The sequence below is a fragment of the Balaenoptera musculus genome, chromosome 1, assembly GCF_009873245.2.
Source record: "Balaenoptera musculus isolate JJ_BM4_2016_0621 chromosome 1, mBalMus1.pri.v3, whole genome shotgun sequence".
NCBI lineage: Eukaryota > Metazoa > Chordata > Mammalia > Artiodactyla > Balaenopteridae > Balaenoptera > Balaenoptera musculus.
The window spans coordinates 16,446,185-16,465,412 of NC_045785.1; the positions used below are offsets into that span (position 1 = coordinate 16,446,185).

General features: G+C 53.2%; 1 protein-coding gene across 1 annotated transcript in view; it reads right to left on the bottom strand.

Annotated features, from left to right (window-relative positions):
• Positions 1 to 19,226, bottom strand: part of ECE1 (endothelin converting enzyme 1) — a 120,252-nt gene extending 101,026 nt beyond the window's left edge. The window contains exon 1 of the mRNA XM_036844121.1: positions 19,113 to 19,226. Coding sequence (XP_036700016.1) covers positions 19,113 to 19,115 — 3 coding nt within the window. The 5' untranslated portion in view covers positions 19,116 to 19,226. The remainder of the gene's footprint in view (positions 1 to 19,112) is intronic.
• Between the last annotated feature and the right edge of the window lie 2 nt (positions 19,227 to 19,228).

The following is a 19,228-nucleotide window of genomic DNA, read 5'->3' on the forward strand; positions in this document are numbered from 1 at the left end:
TAGTCACTGCTAATTAACACCCCCCACCCCCATATACCTCCTTAACCTGACCAGGTTAAAGACCGGTTAAGGGGTAGAAAGGACTGACATGCCCCCCACCCCGAGGGCACTGGGTGGGCAGAGGAAGGGGCGAGGGATCAGCCTTAGTCAAGGGGTGGGAACTTCTATTTGCTCAGCTCAGCACAGTTCCTTCCAGGGTGACCCTGGTCGCTGTCAAAGCTGCGGTTTATTGACTTCACTGGGTCTGGCTGCCCCATCCAACAAGTTGCCCTGGAATCCCTCCCTCCACGGCCAGAGAAACAAGTCTGGAGGGAACCAAGAGGGGCTCTCCCCACCCCCACTTCTTCCCCCTCCTTTCCACATAAAGAGAAACATTTCAGGGTTGAAGAAGTGACTCATTTTCCCCCAGAGAGGGCCAGGGCTGTACCGAGTCAGGCTGGAAGAGCCCTTGGGTCACTGATCTGCCTGCCTGATCCGGCTGAGATGGCTCTGGGCCCCAGGAAGGGGAGACAAATGGAGGTGGAGGTGGCAGAGACAAGTGGCTGGTGGAGCGTGCCTGGCTTTCCTCATCCAGCCTCAAGTGTGTCACTGGGTGTCCCGGCACTGCCCAAATGGAACCTGATGGAGAAGGAAAATTCCTCTGGACTTTCCTGAATGAGCTTTACGGCTGACTCACTGGCACTTGGGGACAGCAAGAAAACTCACAAATCACCAAAGAAGGAAAAATCCCTCTTCAATGGAGGGATCCGAGATCAGCGGCAGAAATGCTCCCTGACATTTTGTTCCAGCTTTTGTTCCTTAAAGAAACACATTACACAATAGATGGGGGTCAGAATTGCTTGCAAAGTGCAATTACATATATTGAATTCTATTTCTCCATTAGCTGGCATTAACACTTAGAGACATGTCCCTAACGACACTATGAACCATGCACTGGCTCCAGGACTGTCGCCCTGGCACAGGAAGGCTGTTCCCCATCCCGACCCCTCCCCTGTTCCAGCCCTGTGGGGTGGCACCCTCCCTCCACTCAGTCTTTCACGGGTGTCTGCTGAGAGCAGGTGGGCCAAGACAGCCAGGGTCTCTGCCCTCCAGGGCTTCCCCTCTGGGGCAGAGAAGTAACAGGCACAATTAAAGGGCGTGAGTGCCCGGAGGACAGAACAGTGCCAGATCCTCATCCAGCTCGAAACCTGCTTCCAGCTGCCTGGCCCCTCCCCGAAGGGGACCACCTGCTTCCCTCCAGAGAGATCCCGAGTAGGAGTTCCAGAGCAACCTTCCTCTCGTCCTCCTCGGCTGGCCCCTCTCTCTTCACTGCTTGAAGCCTTTCTGAGCCACAAGCCCACCCAGTACCTGCCCGGAAGTTAGACGCTCCAGAGGAGCCTGCAAAAAACTCCTGGCTCTGGAGTTACGGCTCTAAGCTGTGTGGCCTTGGCCGAGTCACCTTGCCTCACCAAGCCTCAGCTTCCTCATCTGTTAAGTGGGGACATAAGAGGACCCATCTCTTTAGATCTGACTCTGATGAAATGAGTCAGCACATACATCGTTTGCCACAGAGCCTGGCTCAAAGTAAACGCTCACCAAACCATGGCTCCTCCCTCCTGCTCTGCGGAGCAGACAGGAAAGAGGACAGAGAGAACAGGTGCCACAAAGAGCTGCACCAACACCAGAGGTCAGGGTACTGTCCTCCTGACGGCGGCCAGAGGCTCGAGGAGATCCCGGCTTCTTTCTCCAGGAAGCCACCAGTGGCTCTTAGGTCACCCCCCACCTCACTTCTAAACCTGCTGCCCATGTCCTGCCAGCGCAATGATTCCAGTACAATGAGCTCCTGGCTGTGGGAAGGGGACTTCCTCTGACTTGTCCCAATCTTGCCTCATCCCGACCCAAGAAGACATCAGGACCAGGGGGCTGAGCCAGTACCATTGAGCTCTTTCCCTGTCCCTTCTCAGCCCTCATTTTCTTCCACCCGACGTTCTGAGTTAACAGTAGCTGCTTCCCAGGCCCAGCTGCCACACAGCATGCAGCTCCCGGAGCAAAAATACCCATGTGGGGGTGGGGGGGCCTGGGAAACGGGGCGGCAGGAGGAAGAGAACACATTTCTTGAGCACCTACTGTGTTCCAGTTCTTGGGGTGTGGGTGTGCGTGTGTCTGTGAGCGCATGTGTGCGCGCGCGCGCGCGTGTGTGTGTGTGTGTGTGTAGGTGTCTCATCTCTAGGAGAGCAGGGGACCCAGTCCCCAGAGAGAGATCAGGCCTGGGTCCAAGGTCCAGGGGCAATTCCCAGGGAAAAGGGTCCTGAAGGGAAAATGGGCTCTGGAACCTGGAGAGAAAAAGGGGGAGCCTGAGCCCCAAAGAGGAAAATGGGGGCTCCGATACAGAGGGAATGAGCTCCATGACAGGGGAGTTATGGCTCTCTTGGATCCCGAGAGGGGATACTTTAGACCAGGATGGGGAGGTGGGGAGAGGCCTGCAGAGCTAGAAATTCATTTAACTGAATATCTCAGAGATTTTATTTGCCAGAGAGTTAATGGGGGGGGGCAGGAGGGGGACAGAAATCTTAAATGGCAGCCAGCAGTTTCCAGTACAAGAGGTTTGGATGAGGGGGCATCTCCTACTTCTGGGGAAACCTCACCGGCTGAGGCCCAGGCTGAGGCCCTTGTGTTTCCTTTCTCTCCACGGCAGGGAGCCTCCTCAGGTCCTTGGAAGGCCCCCACCCCTGCCCAGTGAGGGGCTGTGTGGGCACAGCGACTCCAGTCCCCACCCCAGCCCCACTTCTGCGGACTCCTTCAAAGCCTGGAGAGGGCGGCAGCTGAGTGCAGAGGTCACGGAGAAAGAATCCGGAGGGCAGAGAGCTGCTCCTCCCCCATTAGATGCTTCAAAGACAGAATCTGTGCCCATAAAGCCTCCCCCTTCTCTGAAGCCAGCAGACTCCACAGTGGGGGAGTTGGGGGGCACAGGGAGCGAGTGCAGCCACCAGAAGGCCTGGAAGAAGGACTGCAAAAGCAGCTACCAGGAGTCTGGGCCTTGAGTCAGAGTTTTGCTGGAAGGCCCGCTAACAAGCTGTGTGACCCTGACCCAGAGCAGCTCACACATCTTTCCGGGCTCAGTTCTCATCTGTCAAGGCAGTGGGCTGGATCCCCTGTCCCACCCCAATCAATCACCAAGACTGTCAACTCTACCCCTCAGTGTCTCTGTCTGCCTCTCCCTCACCACTACCACGGGCTTGGGCTGGACCACCATCTCCCACCTCCATTCCTGCCCCCTCACCCAAGTCCATCTCCACTCGGCAGCCAGAGAGAGTTTAAAAAAAGGCAATTCAGGTCCTGCCATCTCCCTGCTGGCACCCTTTCCAGGGCCAGGTGGACCCTCCACCCTTCCAGTTATAGATGTTTGCCTTTTCTTCCTTTGCAGGCTTAAGTGGGGTCTTTCCGTGTAGAAGAAAATTAAGCCTAAACTTTATTGATTTGAAACACACACACACACACACACACACACACACACACTCTGTGGCTTTCCATTTTCCACTGCTCTTGGGATGAAGTCCAAGTCTCTCACCTGGTCCACATAACCCCATGGGGCCCAGGCCCTGGTGACCCCTCAGCCTCACCTTGGGTCACTTTCGCTTTCTACTCCAGCTGCGCTGAACATGCTATACGTCACCCACCTCAGGACCTTTGCACATGCCATTCTCTTAGCCTAGAATCCTTTTCTATCTTTTTACCTGGTTAATACTTAACCCACCCTTCAGATTTCTTCTCAAATGTTTCTTCCTGAGAGATGTCTTCCCTGCCACTGCTCTCCCCCCAGCCCCTGCCTGGGACGGGCTCCTCAGACATAAGGTCACACAGTATCCTGCTCAAAATCAGAAATCTATGCAATTATCTAAGACCATTTCTGTGTGCTTACCATTCTATACCCTGTGCCTGGCACAGAGCAGTTGCTCAATAAATGGTAGTTACCACCACCACCAATCTTCTCATATTTACCTATATTCCATGCCTCTAAGAATCTACATGGGGGAGTGTGCAAAAGAGGCCATGTGGGGGCCTGAGAAGAACACAGGCATCAGCAGCTGAGGGATCTGGGTTCTAATTCCAGCTCTGCTTCGATGAGATTTTTGGCTTTGGGTAAGTCACCGAACCTCTCTGAGCCTCAGTTTCCTCAGCCAATTAATCTGAAGATTAAATTAACACTTACGGCACATTGATTACAAATGTCTTTATTATGACTGGTAGAGGTCTCTTTCAAGACTCCCCACCTCCTTTTGCATCAATTTCCCCCACCAAGCAATGTTCTGATGGCTGAAGTGACAAAACAAAAGGCCCAGGACAGGGCTGGGCCCAGAGCATACGTGTAATAAGTCAGGATTTCCAAAGTGCGATCATTCGCCCACCAGCGTCAGAATCAGGAAGTTTGCTGGAAATGTAGGTTCCTGTACCCAACTCCAAACGTACTGAATCAGAATGTCTGTGACAAGGGCAATGAAATATGCATTTGTCACCGGAATTCCTGGTGATTCTCATGTACACTTGGGCTTGAGAAGCACTGCAGTCAATGCAGTCTTACTGTTACCACTAACCTGCAATTCCTGGGGCCCTGATTAGAAGCCCATAGGTTATGTGGAATGGGGGTGAGAACATCTGTCACCAGAAAGGCACAGGCCTATCATGAACTGTTCTGCTTCCTCATGGCTTAAAAACATGAGCACATGCCTTGGAGTTAGACAAGGTGAGGAACAAATTCTGGACTCTCTACTTGCTTAGCTGTGTGACCCTGGACATGCCGCTCAACCTCTCTTTGTTGCCTTCTGCAGATGTAAAATGTAACAACCAACCTCTACCTGCCGGGGTTGTTGGAAATGATCTGAGGAAGTGCCTTATGCAAAGCTCATTTCAGGTGCTGGGGTGGGGGGAGATGGGGAGAGCTGCAAAACAAAACAGGAAATCCTTCACCGACTCCTCATGCCTCTTCTGCTGCCACAGGTGCACCGGAGGTGGAAACTGTGTGTCCTTCTCAGGACACAAGTCCTGGCCATCTAGAGAGGGCAGAGACTCTCCATGCAAGGCTGGTCAACCACCCACCACCCTTGCAGAAGGGGTGGGCAGCAGGGTTTGCGAGGACAGAAGCAGGGGTTGGATGGGAAATGGCTGGACAGTTGCCCAGGGCCCGCACTGAGTGGCCCAGGACCAGAAGAATCACTCTCCCAAGGCCAGGCCTCGCAGGGCAGTGGAGCCAAGCATGCCACGGTGGGTGACAACACAGACTCTGGAGACAGACTCTTCAGGTTTAAATTTTGGCTCTGCCACTACTGGCTCTGCCTGGCTGGTGAACTCCTAATCATCCTTCAAGACCCAACTCAAAATATCACCTCCCTGGGCCAAGTTAGTCATCCATTCCTCCATCCTTTAAAGGCTGTTGCCTTTCACTTGTGGCCAGTCGACTTGTCTACCTCTCCCACAGGCCTAGGAGTTCCTTGAGGGCAGAGATACCCCCATACCTGGCACAGAAGATGCATTTGGCAAATATTGGTTCAGTCTGAATCCCAACTTTTTCAGCCTTCTGAGTTCCCTTCCTCGCCCCACTAAATGCCTCTATTCTAATCCCTGTTCCTCTCTCAGATACAAGCCCTTTGTTCTCCAGGGTTTCAACTTCCAGATCCCTTTCTCCTGAAGGGACATCAGCTCAAGCCAGAGCTGATGCTTTAGGGAGGATATACAGAAAGACCTCATATTAACTTCTTAACCTTTGCTGGCTGCAAAGGACTCCCATGGAAGGGGAAGCAGTCAGGGTCTGCGAGACTGCCTAGTCATAGGACTGTGGGGGACAGTCAATTACAGACAAAGCACTCTAGTGTAGTGGTTAAGAACTTGGGCTCTGGGCTTCCCTGGTGGTGCCGTGGTTGGGAATCCGCCTGCCAATGCAGGGGACACGGGTTCGAACCCTGGTCCGGGAAAATCCCACAGGCCGCAGAGCAACTAAGCCCGTGAGCCACAACTACTGAAGCCCGCGTGCCTGGAGCCCGTGCTCCGCAACAGGTATGCCACCGCAATGAGAAGCCCGTCCACAACTAGAGAAAGCCCACGCGCATCAACGAAGACCCAACTCAGCCAAAAATAATACATAAATAAATTTTTTAAAAAAGAATAGATATCTAAAACACCTTAAAAAAAAAAAAAAAAAGAACTTGGGCTCTGTGGCCAAACTGTCTGGGGTTCAAATCTTGCTCTACCACTTATTGGCTCAGAGAGATACATTACTCTCTGTGATTCGGTTTCCCCACCTCTAAAATGGGGATAATAATAAATACTTCATAGGGCTGATGTTATCAGTTAAGAGAAATGATAACATAAAACACTTAGCACTGTGCCTGGCACACAGTAAATACTCAAAAAACATGATTATCTTTTTTTTTTAAACTTTTATATTGGAGTATAGCCAATTAACAATGTTGTGAGAGTTTCAGATGCACAGCAAAGTGACTCAACCATACATATACATGTATCCATTCTCCCCCAGACTCCCCTCTCACCCAGGCTGCCACATAACATTGAGCATAGTTCCCTGTGCTATACAGTAGGTCCTTGTTGGTTATCCTTTTTAAATATAGCAGTGTGTACATGTCAATCCCAAACTCCCTAACTATCCCTTCCCCCCACCCTTCCTCCGCTCCCCCCCACCCCGTAACCATAAGTTCATTCTCTAGTCTGTGAGTCCGTTTCTGTTTCGTAAACAGGTTCATTTGTATTATTTCTTTTTAGATTCCGTATATAAGTGATATCATATGGTATTTCTCTTTCTCTGCCTGACTTACTTCACTCAGTATGATGATCCCTAGGTCCATCCATGTTGGTGCAAATGGCATTATTTCATTCTTTTTCATGGCTGAGTAATATTCCATTGTAGATATGTACCACATCTTCTTTATCTATTCCTCTGTCAAGGGACATTTAGGTTGCTTCCATGTCTTGGCTATTGTAAACAGTGCCGCAAGGAACACTGGGGTGCATGTATCCTTTCGGACCATGTTTTTCTCCAGATATATGCTCAGGAGTGGGATTGCAGGGTCATATGGTAGCTCTATTTTTAGTTTTTTAAGGAACCTCCATACTGTTCTCCATAGTGGCTGTATCGATTTACATTCCCACCAACAGTGCAGGAGGGTTCCCTTCTCTCCACACCCTCTCCAGCATTTATTGTTTGCGGATTTTTTGATGATAGCCTGATTATCTTTATGTAATAGCTGAGACCAGTAAACGCTATGGCAGGAAAGAACAAAAGGATTATGGAAGAAAAATCAAAGGTAGGCAGAAGTTAATACACCATTTCTCCCAAGGCATCAAGTGTCACCAACCCCAGGAAGTCTTCTCTGAAGCAACCTGCCCGGCCAGTGCCGATCATGCTCGAATTGGACCAGAGCCACGGTGCCTAGCTTCCCCTGTGGACTGTGAGCTCACCACGGCAGCCCTACGCCTGCACCTTCTCCCACACCCTCTCGAGCACGGGGTGACGCGGAGCAGGGCTGCGGGAAATGTCTGCCCATAACATGGGCATAAACAAGCTCACAGTATGGCCCGAGTCCCTGACAGAGGTCTTTCCGGGGAGACCCCATTCACTGGTAAGGCAATACAACTCTCTGCTGCCCATGGGGCACATCCCTACAGAACCCAAATCCCTTCCAAGCCCATCCTTGCCAGGTGCTGGGAATACAGATATAAAGAGGCAGGGGCTCTGCTCCTGCAGAACTCCATCCAATAATAAAATCAGTTAACATTTACTAGGCACTTATGGTATGGATCCCAGATTATGATAGGTACAGACTCTGGCTCTTTACAAGAATTATACTGCTTGTTTAAACGGCTGTATGAGTTTCGTACTATTATTCTTCCCATTTCACTCAGGCAGAAAGAGAGGCTAAGAACTAAAGGGATTTGCCTAAAGTTGCTCAAGTAAATGCAGAGCTGGGATTCAAACCCAGGCAGGCTTGTCCCGGCGTTTGATCTGCATTGGTGCAGGAGACAAGAAAGAGCGGGAAATTCCGTCCAAGGTGACTTGTAGCCTGACAGAAGGCAGTCGGGGGTGGGGAATGAAGGGGGCTAAGGGACAGTCTCCTTCGTCCCTCAAAGGGGATGGGTGGGCCAGGGGCGGTCAAGAAAGTTTCTGAGAACAGCTGTGGAAAGAGGAACAGGCTAATGGGTTTGGGACATACATATGTCAGTGTTGTAATTAGTGACGCCCACCTCTCAGAGTCAAGTGCTGAATATGCACCACACGTGCTCTGAGCACATCTTTCCTCGTTTAATGTTTGCAAACACCTCGGAGCGGGTTGTCATCCCCACTCCACAGATAGGAAACCCAAGGCTCAGAGAGGAAAACTTAACTGCTCAAAGGTCCTTTACAACAAATAAGTGGTGGAGCCAGGGTTCAAGTTCAAATTGATACCCCAACCCCTGCTCTTGGCCCCAAGGCCATGCTGCACAAACAGGAATCAGTGAGTGTGTGGTAGGGACCTGGCGCAGAAAGTGGGAGCTGCCTAGGGTTCCATCCCGGGCCTGCATTTAATGCCTGTCTGCTCCCTATTCAGGCTGCAGGCAGACAGAATAGCTCCAGCCCACCTAAGCCTTTCACGCATGCACGTGTGTGTGTGTGTGTGTGTGTGTATGTGTATGTGTTGGGGTGGTGGTGATAATTAAGGGCCTTGTTAAAGGATCTCCCAACTATATGGGGAAGTAAAATAAACCAGCAGTGAGATAGGCTGATGATGGGAATTTCCTCACCTCCCCAGCCTAACTGCGTTCACCAGAACTAGAAAACAGCATAAGCGAAACCTAGCATGCAGCAGGTCTCTGCGGCTCTTCGCGAGGCTCAGAATGACAGAACTGCAATAGCAATGTTATTCAATCCTACTATCATTGCATTATTGACAGCGCCCGTTACCGAGGACCCACTATGTGCACATCCTATGAGCTTTACATGAATCATTTCAATCACTCTTTAAAACACCATGAGCGGGCTTCCCTGGTGGCGCAGTGGTTGAGAATCCGCCCGCCAATGCAGGGGACGCGGGTTCGAGCCCTGGTCCGGGAAGATCCCACATGCCGCGGAGCAACTAAGCCCGTGCGCCACAACTCCTGAGCCTGTGCTCTAGAGCCCATGAGCCACAGCTACTGATCCCGCGTGCCACAACTACTGAAGCCCGTGCGCCTAGACCTCGTGCTGCACAACGAGAGAAGCCACCGCAATGAGAAGCCCGCGCACCGCAGCGAAGAGCAGCCCCCGTTCACCGCAACTACAGAAAGCCCGCGAGCAGCAACGAAGACCCAACACAGCCAAAAATAAATAAAGTAAATAAATAAATTACCAAAAAAACCCCCCAAAAAACAAAAAACACCATGAGAAAGGAATTACTATCATCCCATTCCACAGGGGAGAAAACCGAGGCTCAGAAACAGTCCCTGGCCCAAGATCACCCAGCTAGGATTAAGCGGCAGAGCTGGGACTAGAACCCAGGTCTATCTGGCTCTGAAACCCACATCTTAACAGAAAGAGCACCAAATTAGGAGTCCCGGAAGTCAGGGTCTAAGTCCTGCTTCTAACTCGTGTGGCCTCAGGCAAAGCCTCTTTCCCTTTCTGAGCCTTTGCCTCCCCTCGAAGAGGTTGTTGTAGATGATATCTACATCTCACTTCCACTAGATCTTCTGAGACTCTGTGAACCCCCATGCCCTCCCCTCCCTCCTCCTTCCCTCCACCCGCGGAAGCCCAGCAGGATACCAAGTAACCACCCACACAGCGGCAGAGAAGTACTGCTTTCTCGTGGCCGCCTCCTGCCTCAGACCAGCCTGGGACACCCAGGAACCACCAAGCCACAGGGTTTCCTCGAGCCAGGCCGTGGGAGCAGCAGCCCGAGGGCAGAGGGGCTAGGCGTGCCTTTGAGGCCATCACTTCCTCCGCCTCACTTCTCGGCAGGGTGTGCGGAAGCGGGGGAGGCAGGCCCTGGCTCTGTGCCCTTCTGGCTCCATGTCCCTGGGTCCCCAGGGCCTGGGGTGGTGGGAAAGGGGTCACTTTGGGAGAATCCCAAGCTCCCCCTGGAAGGCTGAGTTCAAAGGGAGGTTTTAAGACAGGTCTATCTGGCTCCAAAGGCAAATTTTGCCCACCATGCTCTGCTGCCAGGAACATCCTGCAGCACCTGGGATGCCCCCACTACCGCTCTCCCGTCCTCTGAAGTAGCTGCTAAAATCCCACATCCTAGAGTAACACAAGCCTCCTTGCCCTCAGGAGAGGAGAAAGTACTGAGGCCCACTCTCACCAGACACTGGCCTCCCTGCCTCACTCCTGTCCCCTACAGGCCATTCCCCCACACAGCAGCCAGGGCCTTTCTAAAACATAAACCAAACGAGTCATCCCCTACTTGGAGCCCCTGCAGTGGCTTCTCGTCACTCTAAAATTGAAATGCCAGCTTCCCCCCACACTTGACAAGGCCCTGAAGGACCTGGCCCCTCCATGCCCACCTCTTCCTACCCACTTCCCCCTTGCTTCCTCTGCCCAGTCACATCGGCCTTCCTGCCACTCATAACGTGCCAAATCCCTCGTCCCTGCCTCAGGCTCTTTGCACCTGCTGTTCCTTCTGTTTGGAACTCTCCTCTCCCGCATCTTTGCCTGGTTGCCCCCTCCTCATCCTTCCCCGGCCATCTAGAGTACCCACTCCCCCACCTCACAGCCACATCATTGTTTTCTTTTCTTTCCTTTCTCTGAAGTGATCTTTCTGGTTGGTTGGTTGGTCTGTTTAGTCTCTGGCTCCCTCCGCTAGAATGTAGCTCCTTTAAGGGCAGGGATTTTGCTGCCCCATCCACCTCTGTCCCCACAATGATGCACGACCTCATTTCATCCTTATAACCCTGCAGATGAGGATACAGGAGCTCAGAGAGGTAGAGAGACTTGCCCAAGGTCACAAAGCCCAGAAGTGGCAGGATACAGACCCAGGTTTGCTCCATCGCCTTTGCAAAGCCTCCATGGGCGGGGCTCTCATGGCCAGAGGCCTGCTCTGGGGGGCTCTCACCCAGGGAGGACTGATTCACAGTGAGGTGCGTAGGGAGGGTACCAAGATGAAGAGCCTACCCACTTTCCCAAATGGTCCTTTCTCAGAGATACGGGACACCTGGGGCTCACAGGTGGCACAAACGCAACCCTGGAGGTGGAAAAGCACAGAGCAATTGGAGGCAAATGGCTCCCAAATGAGGGGAGCCCACCAGAAACTGGGGAGCTGCGGAAACCTCAATCCACACAGTGTTTTGCAGAAGGGGAAACTGAGGACCAGGGAGGAGAAGGGACTTGCCTAAGGTCACACAGCCAATCAGTGGTAGAGCCTCATGGCCTGGGGTCTCCAGGGCCAGGACCCCCTCCCTGCCCTGAGAAATGACAGACGCCTAGATAAAGCTCAGGCAGGGTCTAGGCAGAGCCCCTGCCTGGAGCTGCCAGGCCCTGACAGCAGAGGCAGGGCCGACAGTGTGGATCTGAAGCATTAAGACAAAGAAAGGACGCAAATTCCATCCTTCTTCTAAAAACATTCATGAAGAAAGTACTCTAGGTTAGGCCATGGGGCCCTGGGCAAAGAGGTGAACAGTATCCTCCTTGGAGAACTGTGTGGCAGTTTCTAGGAAACTTAAATACGCATTGACCCTACGGCCCGGCAGTTCCACTCCTAAGACCCACCCAAGAGACACGCACGGGAATGTCACAGCTGCCCAAACTGGAATCAATTCAAATCTCATCCACGGACATTCACATGCACATCTACCCAGTGGGATGCAATAGAGCCTAAAAAGGCACAGATACTGGCAACAGCATGGAAGAACTACAAACGGTCAGTATTGACTGAAGCTGAAGGAAACCAGACCCAAGTGTACGTACATATGAATTCATGCAGATGAAGTTCAAAATCAGGCAAAACAGAGTAATAGAAAGTAGGTCAGCAGCCCCCTGTAGCAGGGGGATTGACAGAAGGGGGCACATGGGAACTTTCTGGGGCAGTGGAAAGGTTCTATATTTTGATCTAGGGAGTGATTATGTAGGTGTGTACATCTGTAAAAATTGAGCTGTACAAGATGTGTGCATCTTATGCAAATTATACCACAATTTTAAAAAAACGTACAACCTTGTCCTCAAGAAGCACCCAGACAAGCAGCGCCAGGACTGGCGTGTGGTTCTCATGAGGCTGATACGGGCTGAGCCCCCTGTATGTGCCAGGACTGAGCTGGGTTCTTCTGAAACGGCACCTGATAAAACTGTTCCAACTACTGTACAAAATAGGCCCCAGCATCTCCATATTAGCGACGAGGAAAACACAGCTCAGAGAGGTGTCATGCTGTCCAAAGTGACAGAGCAAAAAGCGTGGGAGCCAGGCTTGAACCTGGGCCCACTGGTCTGTAGGTCCACTTCTGCTGACCGGCAGCTGCCTCGTCCCATGCCTCCTCCTCTCCAGGGCTGGAGGGAACAGTCCTGTGTGTACTGGACTCGGAGCTTCTGTGAAATAGCTGCTTTGGAAATGCATCCTTCCTCCCCGCTCTGCCTCCTCCACCTTTCCTTGCTGCTCTCACTGCCACAGTCTCGGAGGTCAGCCCTGGACCTCCATGCAAAAAAAGGAGCCTCAGGGGTGTGTGTGTGTGTGTGTGTGTGTGTGTGTGTGTGTGTGTGTGGTGTTAACCAAGGGGCTTTTCCAGCCCTTGGGTTCCCCCAGCCCAGCCAGTGGCCCCAGAGTACTAGGAGGGCTTGAGGGTAGAGTCCCCACCCTTGGCTCCAGTCCCCAAGTGACGCAACCCTGCGTCTGGATTCAGAGAATCATAAAATGTTTATCTGGAATAACGGCCACCACCACCATCACTCAGTTCTTACCCTGTGCCAAAAGCTATGCGCATTAATGCGTCATCTCGTTAACCCTCACCAATGACCCTCCAAAACAGGTATGTTAGGATCTCATTTTACAGATGGAGAAACCAAAGCTCAAAGGGATTAACTGACTTGCCCACAATCTCACAGTGAGGAAACGGCAGAGCTGGGATTCAAACCTCGTCTGGCCAACTTCACGCCTGTGCTCTGAACCAGAGTATTATGCTTGTGATCCTACATGTCACAGCTGAAAAGGCCCCTTGAATCGGTCTATCCCAGCCATGTCATTTTACAGATGGGAAAACTAAGGCTCAGGAAGGGAGAGTGTCTTGCTCAGGGCCACACGGAAAGTTAGAGGCAGAGCTGGGCTGGAAGCTACATGTATCTCCACCCTTGGCTTTGCCTTCAGTGACCAGAGCGGCCTGGAGCAGGCCACGTGCACCTGGAGGGGCAGCGTGTGGGAGGGGAGGCTCTGGTTCCAGGCAGAGGTAAATATTGACATGACGGTGTTTACACTTGTAACCCTACTCCTCCTGGCTGCCACCCGCCCCGCTGCTGCCTACAGCCAAGGAGGCAAAGGAGCTTGTGGGGAGGAGCCCAGGGAAGGCGAGGCTTATGTGTCAGGCTCACACTCACGGGGGCATGTGGTCAGGAAGCTTGGGACAGCTCCAGTCAGGGGCCACTGGAGACGTGGGCCGGGGCCCCTGGGGCAATGCCGGGAGCTGGGGAGATGGGGGTCTGGGCTGGGAAGCACAGGCCTGGGTTTATGTCCTAGCTCTGCCACTGACTGGCAGTGGGACTCAAGTACAGTTGGTGAGTGGGGAGGAAAGGACTTCATTAACTGTCAAGTGCTGTGCAAAGGTGAAAGAGAATCAGTATTTCAGCCTGGCCAGTGTCCAGCCCCAATCAGCTCCCAATGCCCCTGGCCACTGCCCAGGAGTCCCATCCCTGTCCTCAGGGGGCTTTCCCAGGAAGGAAGTCTCTGCTAAATTGAGCGGCAGTTTGGGACTAACGCCGGAATCTTGAGGAATCAGGAGGCCGTTGCCCAGCTCCAGCTCCTAATTCCCTAAGTGGCCGTTGGGCACCAGCTTTCACAGCTCTGTAATGGGGATAAACCTACTTCCTGTGGTTGGTGTGACAGTCAAAAGGGTTACATTTAAGTGCCAGGCACATGGTAGAGGCTCATTGTATCCCTCAGTCTTCCCTCCTGTAAAATGGGGACGTTGAATTAGACGGTTACAAATCCCCTTTTAACACAAGCATTCGAGGTTTTAAGAAGATCTAGCAGCCAGGCCCACCTCCCTATCTCTGCGCCCTGACATTGGGTCCTCCCTCAGCTAATTTCCTAAATGTTCTCCAGAAACTTGTTCTTCTGTTTCCATCTCCCCGTCAGTAAACCGCCCCCCACCCCGCCCACCTCGCCAGGAGCCCTGTGGGGAGGAGGGAGCCATTCTGAGGCTTGTAAGCGAGCTGAGACAGGCCAGTGGATATCCCAGGCACCCCATCCTCAGGGCCGCTGGGGAAAGGGCAGAACCCTCAGGGCCTAGACCCCCAGCACCTCTCACTGGCAGTGGGGTTCAGTCAGCGTTGCTTGCTCATTAAACTTTGCCCCCCAGACTATAACTCTTTAAGGACAGGAGAGTATCTCCTTGTTGTCATGTCTCCAAAGCTTGGCTCCTAAGAAGCATTCCATTACACTAACTTTTGCCATATGAAGCAGCTCAGATGCCGCCTCCTCTGGCAAGACTTCCCTGATACACCTCCATGGCCAGGGTGACTCTGGAGGTGCATCCCCGTTTTCTACCTTGTTTCAGAGCCATTCAGAAGCTTCGCCTTTCTCTCTTTTAGGTCAAAGTTCTTGGAGGCCAGGAGCCCCACTAGTTATCTGCATGAAAGCATGAGAAGAGGAAGGTCAATGTCCACAGGGCTGGGGGCTCTGTGGGACCTCTGTGGCCACAGCTCCCTCCTCTCCTCACTGCCCATTCTGGGCAGCATGATGGGGATGTGGTGTGGGGTGGATGGGGCAGTGACTGGTGTCCAGACTACTGTCATCTCTCCTAGGGCCACTCTGGCAGCCTCCTAACTGGTCTCCCAGCCTCCAGCCTCACCCCTCCTACCCATTCTCCAGAAAGCAGCCTGTACGATCATCTCAAAATGCAGACCTGACCACATCACTCCTCTCACTGCACTTAGGATCGAGCCCCGAATTCTTAACCTGGCCCTCCCTGGGTGTGCCTGCCCCGGGCCACCTCCCAGACTGCAAATGAATTAACTCCCGAGTGCACCATGTTTTGTCCCATCTCCCACTTACTGCTCCCTCTGCCTAGAATGTTCATTCTTTAGGCTACAACCTTAATGCCACGTCCTCAGGGAGCCTTTTCTGATCCCCAGGCCAGGTTGCCCTATCTGCTCCTCAGCACCCTGCGAGTCTCCTTGGTAACAGAAATCACACTTGTAATTTCCTGCTCCATATCTGCCTGCCCACCGGACTGTGGAAGACAGACCTACCCGTCTCGTTCACACCACCCACAGCCCCAGCTCCTGGCATTATGCCACGCATACTTGTTTGGTGAATGAATGAATGAATGAATGCAGCACTTTGACGGGGGGCGAGGTGCTTACCTAGTCAACCAAAAAGAAAAAATTGAGGGGAACGAAAAGTTGTAAGCATTTGCTGATGGTTCCTCCCTCACTGTCATTAAAGTGTGGACTTTAGCCAAACTGCTTATGTCTTGGCTGATGCCTGAAACTTTCTGCTGAACCCACCCTGTAGCCCTCTTACTTCTCAAATCCAGCTCCTCTCCTGGTCTCTCCAATTCTGTGTGAGAAACAATGTATTTATTCTTTAACAAAAGTTAACAACATGCTTATTTACCAAAATGTTAGCAATAATCCAGTTATCAGCACAGGCTCTGGCCACACCGGGAAAGGTACTTCTGTGTTCCGGGAACCCCCTACAGACTGGTTCAGGGGGGACATGGCTGGCCTCCCACCTTTAATTAATAATACTTTTTCCCTCAAGTGCTTAATAGGTAATGAAGCATTTCTACATTGTATCTTACAGAAGGAGCAGATCTGCCCCACTTGGTAGGAAAGGAGGTGTAGAAAGAGGGAATAACTGATCCAAAGTCACGCAGCAAGTTGGTGGTATATCCAGTATTCAGACCTAGGAGCTGGACCTGTCCTCAACTCAGCCACTTACAGTAAAGATGATTCCCAACCCTTAGCTGTGGCTTTGAGCTCAGCCCCTAGTTTGGAATGTAAAGGAACATTCTCAAGGCGCCACAAGAGTGGACTGGCAATGCCGGGTTGGGCCTCCTTCCCCCAACCTGTCCGTCTGGTAACCCTCCAAACATCTGGGAGGTCTGTGCCCGCTCTGGTACTATCTTGCTGTGTGACCCTGGGCAATCTCCTTCACCCCTCTGTGCCTGCTGCTGGGCAGTATGGGGACAGCCAGAGACAGGAGACACAAAAAGCCTCCTGAGAACCCTCATGTCAAGCCTGCACTGGGGGGGTCTACTTGAGGTCTTTGAGAACAGCACTGACTCCCTGCCAAGGGGTTAGAGACCTGGGTGGGGAGCTTGGAACCATCAGGGAGATTGAGCCAGGACAACAGGAAACAGCCCACACACTCTCCAAAGGAGCCCCACTAGGAACCCAGGGGCCAGGGGAAACTTGGCAACGATGGAGGGAACGCTGAATTGTTTAAAACCCATGGAGCAGGAGATCCAAGGAATAAACACTCTAGCGGCCCTGAATCACCCCCACCTCAGGAATGAGCACAGGGACTAGTGCTTAGGGGAAACCAAAATGATGGGGGCCAAGGAGGCCTGACATCAGCTCCTCTGCACCCACATGCAGTGGACCAACAATCCACAGTGGAGCTCCGGCTCCTCGGTCTGCCTAAGCCTCCAGCCATCCAGCCCCATCAACATCCCATGCCCGCTCTCTCTCCTCTCTCCTGCCTCTCTGATGCCCAGGTGTCAGGCAAGCCCCATTCAGGCCTCTCCCGTACTCCCACACCTCTGGTCCTCTGCTCACACAGGTTCCCCTACCTGGGATGTTCTTTCCAACTCAGATGCCACCTGCTCGGTGAAGCTTTCTCTCACCTCTCCATACAGAAGGGAGCCCTCGCCTGGCAGGATCTCTCTACCTCTCCTAAAGATATGCCACCTAGCCTGAGGATTGCGTGGACATTTATGAACTGGTGGAAGCTCTCCTGACACAGTGTTTATGACTGTTTTTCCCTCCCTAGACAGGGCTTGGCATATAGTAAGTGTTAATAAATCTTTGTTAAAAGATGAGCCAATGACCCATTCTCTAAGTATCACTCTTCCCTTCTTCTCCCCACAACATGATAAATTTTAATCCTTCTTCCAGACTTAGCAAATAGGTTAGATGTCAGGCAGAACTTCCCACCTTGAGCTTAAGGTTGTACAAGAAAGGAAAGTTAGCTGTATTCGAGCAAAGCACTCTCACTGGGTTATCTCACTGAATCTGTACACCATCCCTGTGAGATAAGACCCATCATCTCGTTTCACAGACTGATACTGGGAGGTGATGACGTAATTTGTCCCTCTGGGGAAGTAGAGGAACCAGAATTCAAACCCAAATCTGTTTGATGCCAAAGCCAGGGGTCTCTCTGACAGGCTGGGAGGCTTCTTAGGTTGTAAGGCTCTGAAAAGTGTCACCAATGCAAGGTGACCTCTCTTTCTTTACTGATTTTTAAGGAGAAAACAGTTCTCTTTCTGAGTAACTTAGGTCAGGGTGGGCTTGGAGGCAAAGTGGATGATATGACCTCAAAGACACCCTTTTTATTTCCCGTATACTGAGACCTTAAATCAAGTGCCGGTCCGCGGGGAGTGAGCGCCCTACCACTGAAACTGTTCAAGCAGAGCAATCCAGGGGCAGGTTCCTGATCCAAGAGGTGGGCTGGATCCAAGATGGTCTCTAAGCACCTTTGGGCGTGGAGTTAAGCCATACCTGCATTACTACTGACTCCGGAGAGGCAGGTGGTGCAGGGGAGGCGGACACTAGTGGAGCGAGAAAAGAGGGGACTGGCTTGGAGGGAAGAGGAAAGGGATGTTGTAAGGGCACTCCAGCCCTGGGCAGAGCAGGGGCTGGACCTGGGGAGCCCCTGGGGGGACTCGTCAGTCTACAGGGGATCCCATCCTGCCCCCACCCGGGCCCCCACAGGCTTGGCAGCATTGCCACGGAGAAGTGGAGGTGGCTGCATCCCCGGGACTGGCAGCCACCATCACTGGCACGTGCCCTCCTCAGGCCCTACGTGGTGACTTGTATCCACTCCGCAGGGTACAGAACTGGACTAGAGAGAGAATCAGAGGGGCCTGTCCTTGGGGAAAGAAGCCACAGAGAAGTAGGTGGCCTTGGCCCCCAAGATGAAGAGGTGATCACTGGGCCCCAGAAAGATATTAAAAGGTCTTAGCTTTCCTTCCAGAGACAACCCTCCTCTCTAACACAACCTCAACAGCTCCGGCCCAGCCAAATGGGTTTCTCTCCTGAGGCTTCAGAAACCCCCCTGAAATCCCCATGCCCAGCTCCCTTCTCCCCGGTGCCACTGCCCATCCAAGTCAGTGCTTGGTCTCAGCAAGCCCCTCCTCTGAAGACCCATTACTGGGAGATGCTGGGGAGACCAGATCGCTGGGCCTAGGGTCCCCAAGTGGCCCCTGGACTCTGACAGCCGTCAACCTGGCTGCCCAGCCTCCACTCTCAACTCCCTAGGGGAATACTGGATCCACAGTCCCAGGGCGCCCGACCTAGCCTTACGAATGCGCTTGGCGCTGCCACCCACGATGCTCCAAGCCGAGACCTGGAACCACCTCAGAGGCCCGGGACACTCAGGTCCTACCGAATCCAGCCTCTTCAGATTGCCCCCGACCCCCTTACGGAACCAGCCGAGGGTCTCCAAGCCCAGCCGGGTACAGGGATTTCCGGACGCCCCAGCCCAGAACCGCACCAAGGGATCCCAAACCGAATCGGCCACCCCAAGCCCTCCAAACCCGGCCGGGTCCAGCCGCCCAGAACCAAGCTCGGCGCGGCCGCCCCCGACGGGACAGAGCGCGGCGCCGCCAGGCGAGCCAAGCCCTGCCCGCGCGCCCCTCGACTCCACGCCCTCCCAGGGTTGCTGCCTGAGCCCAGCCCCCGCGAGCCGGGCGGGCCCCGAGTCCCACTCCGGCGCCGCCGCGGGGGACCGTCGAGGCGGGCCGGGCGCAACACTCACCATAGCTCGCGCGCTTCGCTCCGGCCCCGCGCTGCCCCCCGGGCCCCACTCCCGGTTCCCGGCCGCGCTCCTCGGACGCCGCGGCTGCCTGCCGCGGCGGCGCGCTGGGGCCCCGA